At 44.2% G+C, this 15,470-nt stretch overlaps 1 protein-coding gene across 4 annotated transcripts in view; it reads right to left on the bottom strand.

Annotated features, from left to right (window-relative positions):
* The window catches only part of LOC119963513 (SWI/SNF-related matrix-associated actin-dependent regulator of chromatin subfamily A containing DEAD/H box 1-like), a 138,499-nt gene that overhangs the window by 56,299 nt on the left and 66,730 nt on the right, over positions 1-15,470 (bottom strand). For all 4 annotated transcript variants that reach the window (XM_038792755.1, XM_038792754.1, XM_038792756.1 and 1 more), the window contains one exon: positions 5,204-5,406. In XM_038792755.1, the coding sequence (XP_038648683.1) occupies positions 5,204-5,406 (203 nt within the window). The remainder of the gene's footprint in view (positions 1-5,203; positions 5,407-15,470) is intronic.

Raw genomic sequence — 15,470 nt, 5'->3', positions numbered from 1 at the left:
TTGAAGGGGAACGGCCACGAGGGATCCCTGCACTGTCTGCCTGTTAGTTTTCTTTCCCCTGACTGTAACCCAGCTACTCTTGTCCAGTACCTTTGGTGTGGCTACCTCCCTGTAACTCTTCTCGATAACCCCCTCTGCCTCCCGGATGATCCGAAGTTCATCCAGCTCCAGTTCCTTAACACGGTCTCTGAGGAGCTGGAGTTGGGTGCACTTCCCGCAGGTATAGTCAGCGGTGAAACCAGTGGTATCCCTCACCACCCACATCCTACAGGAGGAGCATGCAACTGCCCTAGCCTCCATCCCCTCTTACTTTACAGAATTAGCTGCCCCGTGGACCAACTGGACCTCCGCCCTCCGACTCTGCTTCCAGTCAGCTGTACTCAACTCCTGGCTCCCTTCACGCTCTTTGATAAATATAGGAAATGAAATGTAAGTAGCACCTAACTCCCTCAGTCACCAAACTCTCACTGTAGCACTCAAATGCCACAAGCTCAGCACTCCAGTGCAAACAAAGTCTGCACTGTAACTAGCTCCTATTTATGCTGTGACTCTAGCCTCTGAAAACTGGCCTAATGCAATTAACTAATTAACAAGCTCCAGCTGCAAGTAAAAGTAGAACCTTGTTTAAAGCTGATTCAAAATTCACCTTCTTATAGACCAAACAGCAACTTTTAAGTTAATTAACTAAATAAAAGAAATACTAGACTTTAAATAAAGATGAACCCTTATACTCCCTCAGTCACCAAACTCTCACTGTAGCACTCAAATGGCATAAGCTCAGCACTCCAGTCTGTGGACAAACATTATCTGTGAATTACTCCTCAGAATCCCCCTCAGATAATTGTCACGTTAGGAGTTTCCAAACACTACTCCCAAAAACACGCTTCAAAATATTCTTTCACAACATAATCCAGTCAGGCTTTTCCAAATAAATGACTCTTAAACACAGCTTCTGTCCCAGTTTTAACAGTGGACCCTGTATCCAGATTTTACACCCCTCCCATTAGGATTTATTTGTCTTGACTGCTGTACCAACTGTTCACATTTGCTTTAACTCTAGAGTCCCAGAATCTGTTAAAATGGCATCAAACTTTCTGAAGTCTGTTTTTTCCACTTTAAACCTGGTTTACACAATTGTCTCTAATTCAAAACACTTTGTCTACTCTTCCTTGAATTCTTCTGATCAATACCTTGGTCTCTAGTCTCTTAAACTGTGCTCACCTTAAGACATTATTTCCATCCCAATTCCCTTGTTAGCTGGACAGTAACTGGTCGCCGGAGTGTGGTGACTAGTGGATTTTCACAGTAACTTCATTGCAGTGTTAACGTAAGCATTCTTGTGACAATAATAAAGATCATTATTCATTAGGAAGCCTGACTCTTTGCATCTTCGTCTTGTCCAGTCTTTCTTCTGGCAGAGTTGAGAAAGGTTCACTCTCTGGTGTCCTGTCTCCAACTGCAATCAAATTCAGTTAAACTGCAAACAGAAGTTTTTTTCCCTTTAAATGAACCTCCAGTTGCTGAGCAATGGCCACATATTTCCTCTTCACGCCATAGCCCTCTCCAAGGACAACAGAATCACAGTTGGAATTGAAACCAGTCACCCCACATACAAACACCTCTGTCCAACAAGAGTCTAACTTTCCGTTTTACCCTTTTAGGCACAGAAGCATTAAATTAATGCCCACTTAAATTGATTTCTAAATGTTTAGCAATACAAATCCTACCTTTGTTTTCCTAACAGTTATGAAGAATTTGGAATGCCCAGAGGTCATAAAATTACTTAAGGAAATTATGTTTTTTAAACCTAGAATAACAAGTATAACACAAAGCCACATATCGTCCTGATTTAGAAATATATTCCTGCTCCTTCAATAGAGCTGGTTCAAAATCCTGGAACACCCTTCCTACTAGCACAGTAGGTGCAATTCCACCACAAGGAGTAGAGTGTTTCAAGGCAGCTCACTGCCACCTTCAAAAGGGTAATTATAGGTGGGAAATAAATGTTAGCTCTACCTGTGAAACTCTCATTATTTGAATTAAGGAAAAAGAAAAGCACAGGTATGGAACAGATGCGACAAAAAAAGAATAATGGAAGAGAGTCCTTAGGGGAAATGAGGTGGGAGGAAGTGTATTTAAATAACTTTATAATAAATACAGATTAGCAGTTTATTCCCAGAAAGAGAGAGAAGCGAAAGAAGGTAAGATTTGGAGATGGACTATTTGAAGGTGAGGCAGGGTGAAATTCTTTTGCGTCTGTACTTTGGTTAGAGCACAGAAGGAGGACATAGCCTGCCATGTCAATGCAGATGTCCATGGTGCATTGTAATTTTTTTTTTAAAACATCGTTTCAGATAATGATCCAAATTTCTTTTGAATGCCGGAAAATTGAAACTTCCTCCACCCACTTAAGGCAGTGCATACCAGATCCTGACCACTTGGGTGTGCAAAATCATTTTTCTTCATGTTGCTTCTGGTTCTTCTGCCATTTATCCTCTGGTTCACGACTGTTTCTTCCCATCTACTCTATTTGTGATTTTGAATATCTCCATCAAATCTCCTCTTAACTTGCTTTTGTCCCAAGGAGAACAGATCCAACTTTACTAATCTATCCTCATAATTGTAGTCTCTCACCCCAGAACCATTCCCAGAAATCTTTTCTGCAACCTCTCCAATGCTTTTGCATAATTCCTAAAGTATGATGCTTAGAATTGGGCACAATACTCCAGTTGAGGCTTATTAATGTCCACCATATCTTTCTTGCTTGTGCATGCTTTGATTCTATAGAAATCAAGATTCCTGTCTTATCAAGATTCCTGTCTTACTTATCGCTTTCTCAACCTGTCCTGTCACTTTCAATTTATGCACACAGACTCCTTGGTTCCTCTGCTCCTGCACACACTTTAGAATTGTATCCTTTATTTACATACTGCCTTTCCGCATTTTTCCTGCCAAAATTTTCACACCTCTCTGCATTAAATTTTGTCTATTTTACCTGGAGTCCTTGCACATCAGTTCACAATACTTCTGACATAATAATAATGTTTTATTAGTGTCGCAAGTAGGCTTCCATTAACACTGCAATGAAGTTACTGTGAAAATCTCCTAGTCACCACGGGTACAAGGAGGGAGAATTCAAAACGTCCAATTCACCTAGCAAGCACGTCTTTCGGGACTTGTGGGAGGAAACCGGAGCATCCAGAGCAAATCCACGCAGATTTCCACAGGGAGAACATGCAGACTCCGTACAGACAGTGACCCAAGCCGGGAAGAGAATCCGGGTCCCTGACGTGGTGAAGCCACAGTGCTATCCACTGTACTACATTAAGTGAACATCACATCCATGCTGCCACTGTCCATTTTATTTCATGAGCTTCAACTTTGCGGACAAGCCTGTTGTTACGTGGCACTTTATCGAACACCTTTGGAAATCCATCAACCATTACCCTCATCAATCCTTGCTTGAATCCTCTTACATTTCTAACATTTTTCAGTTCTGATGAAAGTTAAAGTATCAGGTCAATGACCTGTTTTTCTCTCTACAGATATTGCCTGATCTGCTTTTCCCAGCATTTTCCATTCTATTTCACATTTCCAACATTATCCTTTCATAATATTTAGTGCACAGAAAGAAACCAAAACAGAGCCTTGCAGAGCTGTCTGCAACAATCAAACCCTTTCCATTCATGACCAACTATTTTTGGACTCTCACTTAATTTACTGTTAATTCTGGTTAAAGCTCAGAGGTTCATCAAATATCTTGAGTACTGCGTATTTTTAACCAATTGATAGCCTTCATTCACAAAATTGTTCACACCCCAAAATATTTTATTTAGTATGACCGCCTTCCTCAAAAATTCTCTGTCTATTATGCCATCCATAACTTTTACATAAATAGTTTAAAAAGGTAATATCCTCCACTATCTAATCGAGATTAGTTTAGCAATAATTTCCTGGTTTATGATGGATTAAAACTATTGGGATAGCATTAGCAAAATACCAGTTTCCAAGTGTAGCACTTAAATATCAGTGCCTTACACCAGGGTAGGGGTGGCATAGTGGTATTGCCACTGGACTAGTAAACCAGATAACCAGAGTAATGCTCTGGGAAACCAGGTTCAAATCCCACCAAGAATTTGAATTCAATAAAATTAAAGTCAAATGATGACCATGAAACCATCGTCGATTATTGTTGTAAAGCCCCATCTGGTTCACTGATGCCCTTTCGGGAAGGAAATCTGTCCGTACCTGGTCACATGTGACTCCAGACCCACAAAGCAATATGGTTGACACTTAACTCAAGGGCAATTAGGAAGGGTACCAAATGGCACAGCCCACATCAGAGACAGTTTTCAGCCTGTGTTGGCTACTGTAGCCAATGCACTAAGAAGTCGGCCTCCAATTGCATTCTTACTTAGCCGCTATTTCCAAAGTCCCAAGCAAGGGCGAGATGAACATGTAGGCAAGCAAACTGTGAAGTAGGTGGCAGGTAGAGTAGACAGCAAAAATTACAGTGGGACAGGGGACATAGGTGAGAGTGTGCACGCCTGTCTGATATGAGAAGTAGCATTCCTAATACTGAACCAATCAGGAAAAGTAGCCTCCCCCACAGAAATGGCAAAAAGCCAAGATTTAAGTATTTTGTTGATTTAAGAATTTTTTAATTATAAGAAATTGAGACATAATAGAAAATAATTTTATAAATTTGTTTTTGTATGCTTGTACCACAATCATTTTCTTGTGGTTTAATTTTTCAACATAATAAGAATGTTCCGCCAGTTCTCCTGGGAAGTCAGAAGGATTCCATTGTTGGAAATGTTTGGGAAACGCAGCCTTACATCATTTCATATGTTTGTATGTAGGGTGCATCTTAACTACTTTTAAGTACCAGCTAATACTTTATCATTTGTCATGTTTTAGATCCCTCAAGCTTTTCTGATTTTTATATGCATTTCTACCAACTGAAGAAATCTACAGCCCTAAACGTGTGGCTCCCAATTAAAAGAAAATGTGGTACAAGGTGAAAATTAAAGAGTTACTTCTCACAGATATTGGTTCACCATTTTGCAACTTGAACAAAATTTACTTAATCCTTAATTGTCTTTCTACAGGTTCGATGATGCATTCATTTTTGTTTTAAAGCAGGCTGTATTAAAATATTGCCTTTATTAAAGCCTGCATGTGTGAAGTGGAAAAACCTAACCTTTTACTCAGAATGGCTGGCTGTTCAATGGTCCTGTGACTTCCACCATCATCAGTTATTTCCGTCACTTGCATCTCTAATCTTTGGGAGATTTCTGCACATCTGTTCATAAGCTTAAGTACCACTTCCCGTTCCTTGATTACTATTTTGCAGTTCCATATCAAGTCTTCAGACAAACCATTTGACCGATTAAACTTTTTAAACTGAAAGACAAAATAACACAATTAGTGTCCACAATAGAGTTAGATTTTGAATGCTTAGTTAAAAATTAAGCAGTTTTCTATATTTTGCCAATTTTGTATCATAAATGAAGGATTGAAAAACATCAACAAAATTACCATTTCTCCCTCCATAAGTACAAGTAAGCACTGAGCGAGAGCAAGTTCAACATCTTTCTTTGGCATTGAACGGCAAAACCCCTCATCATCAACAGCCTACGGTCTTACCACTGACCAGAAACTTTACTGGACCAGCCTTATAAATAATGTGGCCACAGGAGCTGGTCAGAGGCTGGGAGATCTGTAGATAGTGACTTCCCAAAACCTGTCCACCATCTAAAAAGGCACGAGTCAGGAGAGTGATGGAATATTCTCCATTTGCCAATACACCACCATTCAGGGCAATGCAGCCTATTCAAACATAACTTATTGACCACATTTAATCATTCCACCATCAGCACAAATCTGCGTGTAATTTGACTCTTTGCCCCACATCCCAGATCAGGACTTTCCAGGATGTGTTTGCTTCTTGTCCCAACTTATTTTCCTGGAGGCTTCGTTTCTGCAAATGCCTTGGGCCTGGCATACATACGGTTTGCATTTTGAGTGTCTTTCAGGTGTACGGCAGGTCAGGTTGTGAGCAAGCAGCATCAACGTGCGCAGCTGTGGGTCCCCCTTTTCCATCTCAAATACTTGCCAGCACTCTCCTCCAGGTTCCCTGTTCTCACAGACTTGGCTCCCCACTTCTCCCACAGTCCATCAAGCAAAAGGGTCACCCTGGCAATGTTGTAGTATACTGCAGTAATTTTCCAAGGCTCCTTCACAGCATATTTCAAACCCCTAACCTCTACCAGCTAACATACTATATTCTATTGTAAATATTGTCATTCTGTCCCTGTCGCTGGGTCAAAAATTTGGAACTCAATCCCTAACAACACGAGTAGGTTCACATGCACTGTGGTGGTTCAAGAAGGTGGCTCATCAAGATCTACTCAACAGCAATTAGGGATGGGCAATAAACACTGCCTTATTCTAGTGAGAATGAGTAGTTGGAGGCACACATTATCCTGCTTGCTCTATTTTTATCTTTCTAATATCATCAAGTGCATTTTATAGGCTTTTGTAAGAAGTTAGTGCTGGGACCAAGTGCACAGTGCAGCCTAATGGGTAGCAGAAAAGATAGTGAAAGATCAGTGGGTAGGGGAGACTTCTTCATGCCATTATTAGCTGTTATAGTACATAAACAAAATGGTAATGGGAACATGGCCCTTTCACAATCCTGGTGAAGCACTTGGCTCCTCTGAACGCCTATTCTTTAGACTAGAATATTCTTTGGAGTATTCTTCATTCATTTGAGCTTTCTCCTGATGAGCTCTCCGACTAGCTTACCCTTGGGTTCAATTAACACCCATTTCATAGGAACAAATGAAAATGAAATGAAAAGAAAATCGCTTATTGTCACGAGTAGGCTTCAATGAAGTTACTATGAAAAGCCCCTAGTCGCCACATCCGCCCGCCTGTTAGGGGAGGCTGGTACGGGAATTGAACCGTGCTGCTGGCCTGCCTTGGTCTGCTTGGTCTTGCTAAACCAGCCCCTGTCCTTCCTAAGAATTAGTAATATTTCACTCATTCCACCTCAAGCGATTTTGATCCCAGTACATAGAAAGGTACACGTACAAACATGCACAGCTGATATAAGAGCAGCTGCTAATAACTAAAACTTTAAAAAAATAATAGGAATACAGGACCACAAGTACAGACAAATTCAGGAACAAACTGGACTTTGATTTGCATGCAAGTGGATTTCCCCACTGTGTAATAAACCATTCTGACTATACAAAATCCAGATTAAACCTCAAAATCATTCTCCTACAGTTCACAAATTAATAAGGGAAATAATCAATTTTGTATAAGTTGTAAACTCCAATGTGTTTCATACAGAAAAGCACTTAATATAAATGTGAACTGTTCAGTCTTTGTCCTCTGACTTCTTAAAGGTTGCATCACACAGACACCCGAGGACTCCATTGCTTCTCACTGAATGAAAATCTATGTTGTTCAATCATTCCACTTTGTTGCACAGAAGCCATTTGCTCTTTCTACCCGATGAGTTTACTGATTAAATAGATTCAAATTACACCTGTTGTATGAAATAATTATATTGAATAATATCATGCATCCAGGCAGGAAAAAGTCTTTGAATTCTTCTACAGAATAGATAAAATCTTGCAACAGTTTAACTGTGTTACAAATATTGAATCTTCCCCCAAAAATGAATATACTGTTACTCCTCATCTGGTGTAATGTGCAGAACATAACGAAGGGAGAGTCACTACCTCAGACCGGCTCTTGTAGCCAACTAATAATAATCATAATAATAATAATAATCTTTAACAGTGCCACAAATAGGCTGAAATGAAGTTATTGTGAAAATCTCCTAGTCGCCACACTATGGCCCCTGTTCGGGTACACCCACGGAGAATTCAGAATGTCCAATTTACCTAACAAGCACGTTTTACAGGACTTGTGGGAGGAAACCAGAGCAAACCCACGGAGACACGAAGAGTCCGTGCAGACTCCGCACAGAGAGTGACCCATCCGGGTCCTTGGCGCTGTGAAGCAACAGTGCTAAGCCACTGTGCTCTCGTGTCGCCCATATATATTTTTCTATTGCTGATCCAATATAAAACTGTTTCCGGTCAACAATGTTGGTGGAGGAGGCTTCAGTGACAATAATGTCTTTGAATGTCAAGGGAAGATGGTTAATTTCTGTCTTGTAATCAGGTCTCCAACATCATTAAAGCAACCAATTCAGAATTATCCTGCTCTTCAAAGCACAGACGCAAATCATTTCAGGAGTGGAGTGGATCCCACAAACATTAGATGTAAAATTCAATTTAATTAAAGTTGATGGATTTATTCAAAGAGAAGCAATGGGAATTATTGCATATTAATGCAGTGAGAATAACACGTTATATCCTTAAAGCTCCCAATACTAATTTACAGGCCATGATGTGGAGATGCCAGCGTTGGACTGGGGTGAGCACAGTAAGAAGTCTTACAACACCAGGTTAAAGTCCAACAGGTTTGTTTCAAACACGAGCTTTCGGAGCACTGCTCCTTCCTCAGGTGAATGGAGAGGTATGTTCCAGAAACATTTATATAGACAAAGTCAGAGATGCCAGACAATGCTTGGAATGCAAGCATTTGCGGGTAATCAAATCATTACAGATCCAGAGATAGGGGGTGATCCCAGGTTAAAGTAGTGTGAATTGTCTCAAGCCAGGACAGTTGGTAGGATTTTGCAAGTCCAGGCCAGATGGTGGGGGGTGAATGTAATGCAACATGAATCCAAGATCCCGGTTGAGGCCGCACTCATGCGTGCGGAACTTAGCTAGGAGTTTTTGCTCGGCAATTCTGCGTTGTCGCGTGTCCTGAAGACCGCCTTGGAGAACGCATACCCGGAGATCAGAGGCTGAATACCCTTGACTGCTGAAGTGTTCCCCGACTGGAAGGGAACATTCCTGCCTGGTGATTGTCGCACGATGCCCGTTCATTCGTTGTCGCAGTGTCTGCATGGTCCCGCCAATGTACCACGTTTCGGGACATCCTTTCCTGCAGCGTATGAGGTAGACTACAATGGTCGAGTCGCACGAGTAGGCCAGTCATAGTCCTTTAAGACAGCTTAGTCTCACATCATCCAAAAGCCACAAGTCTCATCACATATACACCTCCAATGAACACTTTGCAGGAATAAAACCAAACTTCATACCTCAAGAATTACTTTTTTTCTGCGAAGGACTTTGGCTGACGATTAAGTTCTCGTTGCATCCTTTGAAAAAAATCCAAGAGTTTGCCCTTGAACTCACCATGCTTAGTTGGCAAATTCATTTGAAGTTGAGGGTTTAAAAAATTTCCGTTCCCACTACTTCCTTGCATATAACACACATGGACTTTGTATACGGATTTGCATTGGCACAATTAACAAAGCCAAACATCTTTGTACTGCTTTGTTCCCGATTTCAGTTTCTTCTTAATGAGCTGTTCGCCAGAGACCCTGGAGCTCTGCATGCAGCTCACTCCAGCACTGCTTTGTCCTGCCATGGACTTTCCCAAGAAGCTCTCTCTCCAGCAGATTCAGTTGCAAGATCCTGGCCTGTGTGTCTCTGGCACACTCTTCCTCATTACAAAATGACCCATCTTCAGTTCTTCACAGTCCTATTGCTTGCTTGCTGGCAGCTACAAAATGGAAGAATTTCTCCTCCGCCCCAAAGCATGGATGTACAAAGCATGGGTGCGTGACGCCAGCGTACATGCTGGGTGCATGACCTGCTCTCTGCCATTGCATTTTTTTTTAAGTAGTATTTTTTTTATTGGAGTTGTAACACAATATCAAACTTTTAAAATAATAAATGTAAAGTGCCCAATTCAATTTTTTTCAATTAAAGGCCAATTTAGAGTAGCCAATCCACCTTCGCAGCACATCTTTGGGGTTGTGCAGGGAAGATCCACGCAGACACGGGGAGAATATGCAAACTCCACATGGACAGTGACCCGGGGTCGGTATCGAACCCGGGTCCTTGGCGCAGTGAGGCAGCAGCGCTAACCGCTGCATCACCCTAACAATAGCAAACATAACTGGGCAGCACGGTGGGGCATCGAAATGGTATATTATTTACAGGTTTTACAATGAATGTTGTATTTACATTTTTAAAGATGGGGAGAGTCGTGTTGCAACCTATGTTTTTGCGGGTGGGTAGGCTGTACCACTTTCTTGTTTTCTTCCATGCAAGAGGGGCCTGTGTCCCTCTGTGTGGGGCTCTCCTCCCCATTACCCCCTTGTGTTAAGTGTGCACCCCCCATTTTCCTCAGCAGCTCTCTCCCAGTCTCCCCCTCCTCTTCCCTTAGTTGCTGGCCAAGAACAGGTCCTCAAAGAAGTTGGCAAACTTTCTCCATCCTTAGAGCCCCGATGGAGTTTTATCTTTAAGCTTTAGAAATTCAGCTAGGTCTCAGAGCAACTCAAGATTTCCAGTGACGGCCATGGTATGAGTGGTTGGAAACAGGTCAGCTCCTGCTCAAAGGCACAGAAAAGAGCTCTTTTCACCCGAAAACGGGAGAAACTTTGACGGAAAAGTTAACTGAAGGTTGGAGGAGAAGTTTCCCCTGGGATTGTAAATCACCACAAGTTTGTGGAAAAAGAGAAGATCCTTTAAAAAAAATTCATTTATTGCCCACTCATATCTGCCCTTCAGAAAGTGGTGGGAAATCGCCTTCTTGAACCGCTGCAGTAGGTACACCTACAGTGCTGTTAGGGAGGGAGCTCCAGGATGTTGTCCCAGCGACAGCAAAGGAGCGGCAATATATTTCCAAGTCAGGGTGGTGAGTGACTTGGACGGGAACCTCCAGCTGGTGGGGTTCTCAAGGATCTGCTGCTCTTGTGGCTCTAGATGGCAACGGTTGAGGGTTTGGAAGGTGTTGTCTAAGGAACCTTGGTGAGTTACTGCAGTGCATCTTGTAGATGGTACACGCGGCTGCCACTGTTCGCCGGTGGTGGTGGAGGGTTTGAATGTTTATTGAAAGGGGAGCAATCAAAGCGGGCTTTGTCCTGGATAGTATCAAGCTTCTTGTGTTGTTGTTGGAGCTGCACTCATCCAGGCACGTGGAGTGTATTCCATTACACTCCTGATTTGTGCCTTATATATGGTGGACAGGCTTTGGGGGTCAGGAGTTGTGTTTTTTGCCGTGGGATTCCTAATCTTTGCCCTTCTCTGGTAGCCACAATATTAATGTGGCTAGTCCAGTTTCTGGTCAATGGTAACCCCTATGTTGACTGGGGGATTCAACAATGGTAATGCCATTGAATGTCAAGGGGCGATCATAAGATCCTCTTGTCGGAAATGGTCGTTGTTTGGCACATGTGTGGCACAAATGTAACTTGCCACTTGTTAGCCCAAGCCTGGATATTGTCCAGGTCTTGCTGCATTTGGACATGGACTGCTTCATTATCTGAGTCATGAATAGTCACCATTGTGCAGTCATCTGCAAACATCCCCCCTTCCGACCTGATGGAAGGGAGGTCATTGGTGAAGCAGCTGAAGATGGTTTGGCCTAGGACACCACCCTGAGGAACTCCTGCAGTGATTTCCTGGAGAGAGATGATTGACCTCCAAACACCACAACCATCTTCCTTTGTGCCAGGTATGACTCCAACCAGCGGAGTGTTTTCCTCCTGATTCCATCGACTTCAGTTGACTCCTGCAGTGGGCCAGGGTGAAACAGAACTGTGAATGGAAGGGGAACAAGGTCGGGAGGGGAACAAGGTCAGAACATACCAGGACATTTGAGCTGGACTGCCAAAACAGCATACCGGATTTAACAGGGCCATGGCTGTGCTCTATCGACAAATCAGGTTCGGACTGCTCTATCCAGCCAAAGTGTGGATGACTAATGAAGGCCAGGAATATTACTTCAAGGCCCCAGAAGTGGCCAATTACTTTATTAAAGAGCACAAACTGGTGGAGAACTGAACTTTGTGAGACAGAGGACCCAGCACTTTGGAGTACAGAAGAAACAGGTAGAGTGAGGGTTGGAGAGTGGGGTGGGTGGGGACGGAGTCTTATCCTCCCAAGTGTTGGGTCGACAATGTGTAGCAGGGGTGAAAAGTTTGTAGGGGGACAGCCGCGCCTCCCCCTCTCCCCACCTGTGACAGAGACTTTCTTTTCTTTTCAGAGGAGGCGTGGTTTCCATGGGTATGGTTGACTTGTGGTTTGGGATGTGTCTTTGGGTGGCGGAGGGAGAGGTTCGCGGGGAGCCTTCTACAGGGGGCAGAATAGAAAGGGGAGGATGACGGATGATAGAGGGGAATGGAGGCCTAAGCCCCGGGTAAGGCTCATCATGTGGAACGTGCAAGGGCTTGATGTACGGCGGACAGGTCAAGCAGCAGATCAATGGGAAAACTATGGATGGCAAAGGAGCTGGGAGGGTTCATGGTAAGGATTGGCATGGTAGATTTGTGGCATTTTCAGAACCGGGGGGGGGGGGGGGGGGGGGGGGGGGGGGGGGGGGGGGGGGGGGGGGAAAGAGAGGAGAGGACATACTCCTTATTCTCGCATGTTTATATGGTATACTTCAGAATTGACCTTTTTCATGAGGTGTTGGTAGGGATGTAGGGGGCACAGTACACGGAGATAGTAATTTCAGAGCATGCGGCCACTAGCTGGAGGTACGGCTGAGATCGGGACGGGAGCACAGGCCAGGATGGAGGTTTGATTCCAGGTTGCTAGCAGACAAAGGGTATTTTGATAAGGTGCGGTCGTTAAGGATTATGTGGAGTTGAATCAGAAAGGGGAGGTGTCGACGGCCACATCCTGGAAGGCATTGAGGTGGTGGTCCGGGAAGGGTTTTTTTTTGGTGGGGGGGGGGGAATTCTCTTATTTAAGGTACATGATAGGAAAAAGGAGTACAAGCGATTACTGGGTGATATAGTCAAGGGGGGCAAGGAGTACTCAAGGGCAGCCACCACAGATGGATTGCCAAGTAGGAAAAATCTCCAGGGGCAATTCGCTAGCTTGACGACAAGGTGGTGGGGTAGCTGCACGGGAGAAGGCACAGTTAGAGGAAGAAAAGAGACAGGTGTTAGAGGAGCGCCTTTGCGGCTGAGGAAGGTATTGTAAAGTGTAAGGGGGTTGAAGTCAGGAATGCCCCCAGGGCCAGATGGTTACCTGGCAGAAAAGGAGTTTGTTACAGAATTGGCACTGAGTCTGTTGGGGGTGTTTAGTGCAGCGCTGGAGAAGGAGGAGATGCTGGAGACAATTACGCAGGCAAAGATTGCATTAATACCCAAGGAGAAGGGCCCGTTAGAATGAAGGTCGTACAGGTCCATATTGCTGTTAAATACTCCTACAGGGTAGGCAACTCTCCAGCAATATACGGCCAAAGTTAAATGTGATTATGACCCCGTTGAGAGGATGGGTACCTGCGGTAGTGGTGTCCATGGACGCAGAGAAGGCAGTTGATCAGGTGGATGGTGATACCTGTTTGAGGTCCTGGGTTGGTTTGGGCTGAAGTTTGTGGTACGGGCCCACTTGTTATACGTTGCACTGGTGGCGAGTGTACGGACCAACGATATGAGCTCATGGGGTTTCAGGTTACAGAGGGAAACGAGGCAGGGATGCCCGCTGTTGTTCATGTGTTGCTAAAGTATACCCTACTGGAGCGGTTCTGCTCCCGGACGTGGAAGGGGAGGGCGGGATCGAAGACATATGGATGGCTGGAGAACAGGGGGCTGAGCAAGTGAATGAAATGAATGAAAGAAATGAAAATCGCTTATTGTCACGAGTAGGCTTCAAATGAAGTTACTGTGAAAAGCCCCTAGTCGCCACATTCCGGCGCCTGTTCGGGGAGGCTGTTACGGGAATCAAACCGTGCTGCTGGCCTGTTTGGTCTGCTTTCAAAGACAGCAATTTAGCGTTGTGCTAAACAGCCCCTAGTGGTTAATAATAAGGAGAAGTGGGAGGGGAGATAAACTGGAGACTATGGAGTGAGGCATTAATGCGATTTCCTCGTAAGCGGGGATGTGCCTGAAACAATTCAAGGTGGTGGACAGGGTGTATATGACTCAAGCAAGAATGAGGGTGTTTTTCCAGGGAGTGGCAGACGCATTTGAGAAGTGTGGGCAAGGACCAGCAAACCACGTACATATGTTCTGGGGCTGTGAGAAGTTGGAGAGATACTGGGCGGGAGTGTTCGCGACACTAACAAAGACCGTGGGGGGGGGGGGGGGGGAGGAGGTCAGGTCAGACCCAATGGTAACTATTTGGGATGTCAGAGAAACTGGAGCTGGGCGGAGGGGAGGAAAGACCATGTTGTGCCCGGTGAAGGATCTTATTGGAATGGTGGTCAGCAAAGCCACCCGGGGTAGTGGCCTGGCTAGCATACTTATATATGACTTGCTCCGTTTGGAAAAGACTGAATTTGAACTGAGGGGTTCAGCGAAGGACTTCAAGGCAAGGTGGGGGCTCTTTGTGCTATGTATGAGGGGTTCTTTGTGGCTATGTATGAGGAGCTATTCGTCGCTTTTTTGGGGGGGGCCTGAATACGGTTCTATACAGCTGCAGCATGACTTGCCAATTTTTATACTCAATGCCCAGGCCGAACAGGGCAAGTATGCCGTATGCCTTCTTGACTACCTTCTCCACCTGCATTACCACTTTGTGTCCTGTGGACCTGTACAGACACATCCCTCTGCCGGTCAATACTTGAGGGTTCTGCTATTTACTGTAAATTTCCCACCTGTATTAGATCTTCCAAATTGCATTACCTCATTTCTCCGGATTAAACTCCATCTGCCATCTCTCCGCCCAAGTCTCCAACCGATTTATATCCTACTGTATCCTCTGACACTCCTCATTGCTATCCGCAATTCCACCAAACTTGTGTCGTTCAAAAATTAATAATCAGACCCGTTACATTTTCCTCCAAATCATTTATATATACGACAAATAGCAACGGTGCGGAACGCCACTAGTCATAGCCCTCCATTCATAAAAACACCATTCCACTACTACCCTCCGTCTTCCATGACTGAACAGTTCTGTACTCATCTTGCCAGATTCCCTCTGATCCTGTGTAACTTCACCTTCAGTACCAGTTTGCCATGAAGGACCTTGCCAAAGGCCTCACTGAAGTCCATGTAGACAACATCCATTGCCCTGCCTTCATCAATCATCTTTATCACTTCCTCAAAAAACTCTTATCAAGTTAGTGAGACACGACCTCTCCTTCACAAAACCATGCTGCCTCTCGCTAATACATCCACTTGCTTCCAAATGGGAGTAAATCCTGTCTCACAAATCGCCACTGATGATTTCCCTACCAATGACGCAAGGCTCACCGGCATGAAATTTCCTGGATTACCCTTGCTACTCTTCTTAAGCAAAGGAACATTAGCTATTCTCTTGTCCTCTGGAACCTTACCTGTAGCCAGTGAGGATATGAAGATTTCTGTTAAGGCCCCAGCGATTTCCTCCCTGGCCTCTCTCAGGGGTTGA

This window comes from Scyliorhinus canicula, chromosome 3 (assembly GCF_902713615.1).
Source record: "Scyliorhinus canicula chromosome 3, sScyCan1.1, whole genome shotgun sequence".
Classification (NCBI taxonomy): Eukaryota; Metazoa; Chordata; class Chondrichthyes; order Carcharhiniformes; family Scyliorhinidae; genus Scyliorhinus; species Scyliorhinus canicula.
This window is presented reverse-complemented; position numbering and strand designations above follow the sequence as displayed.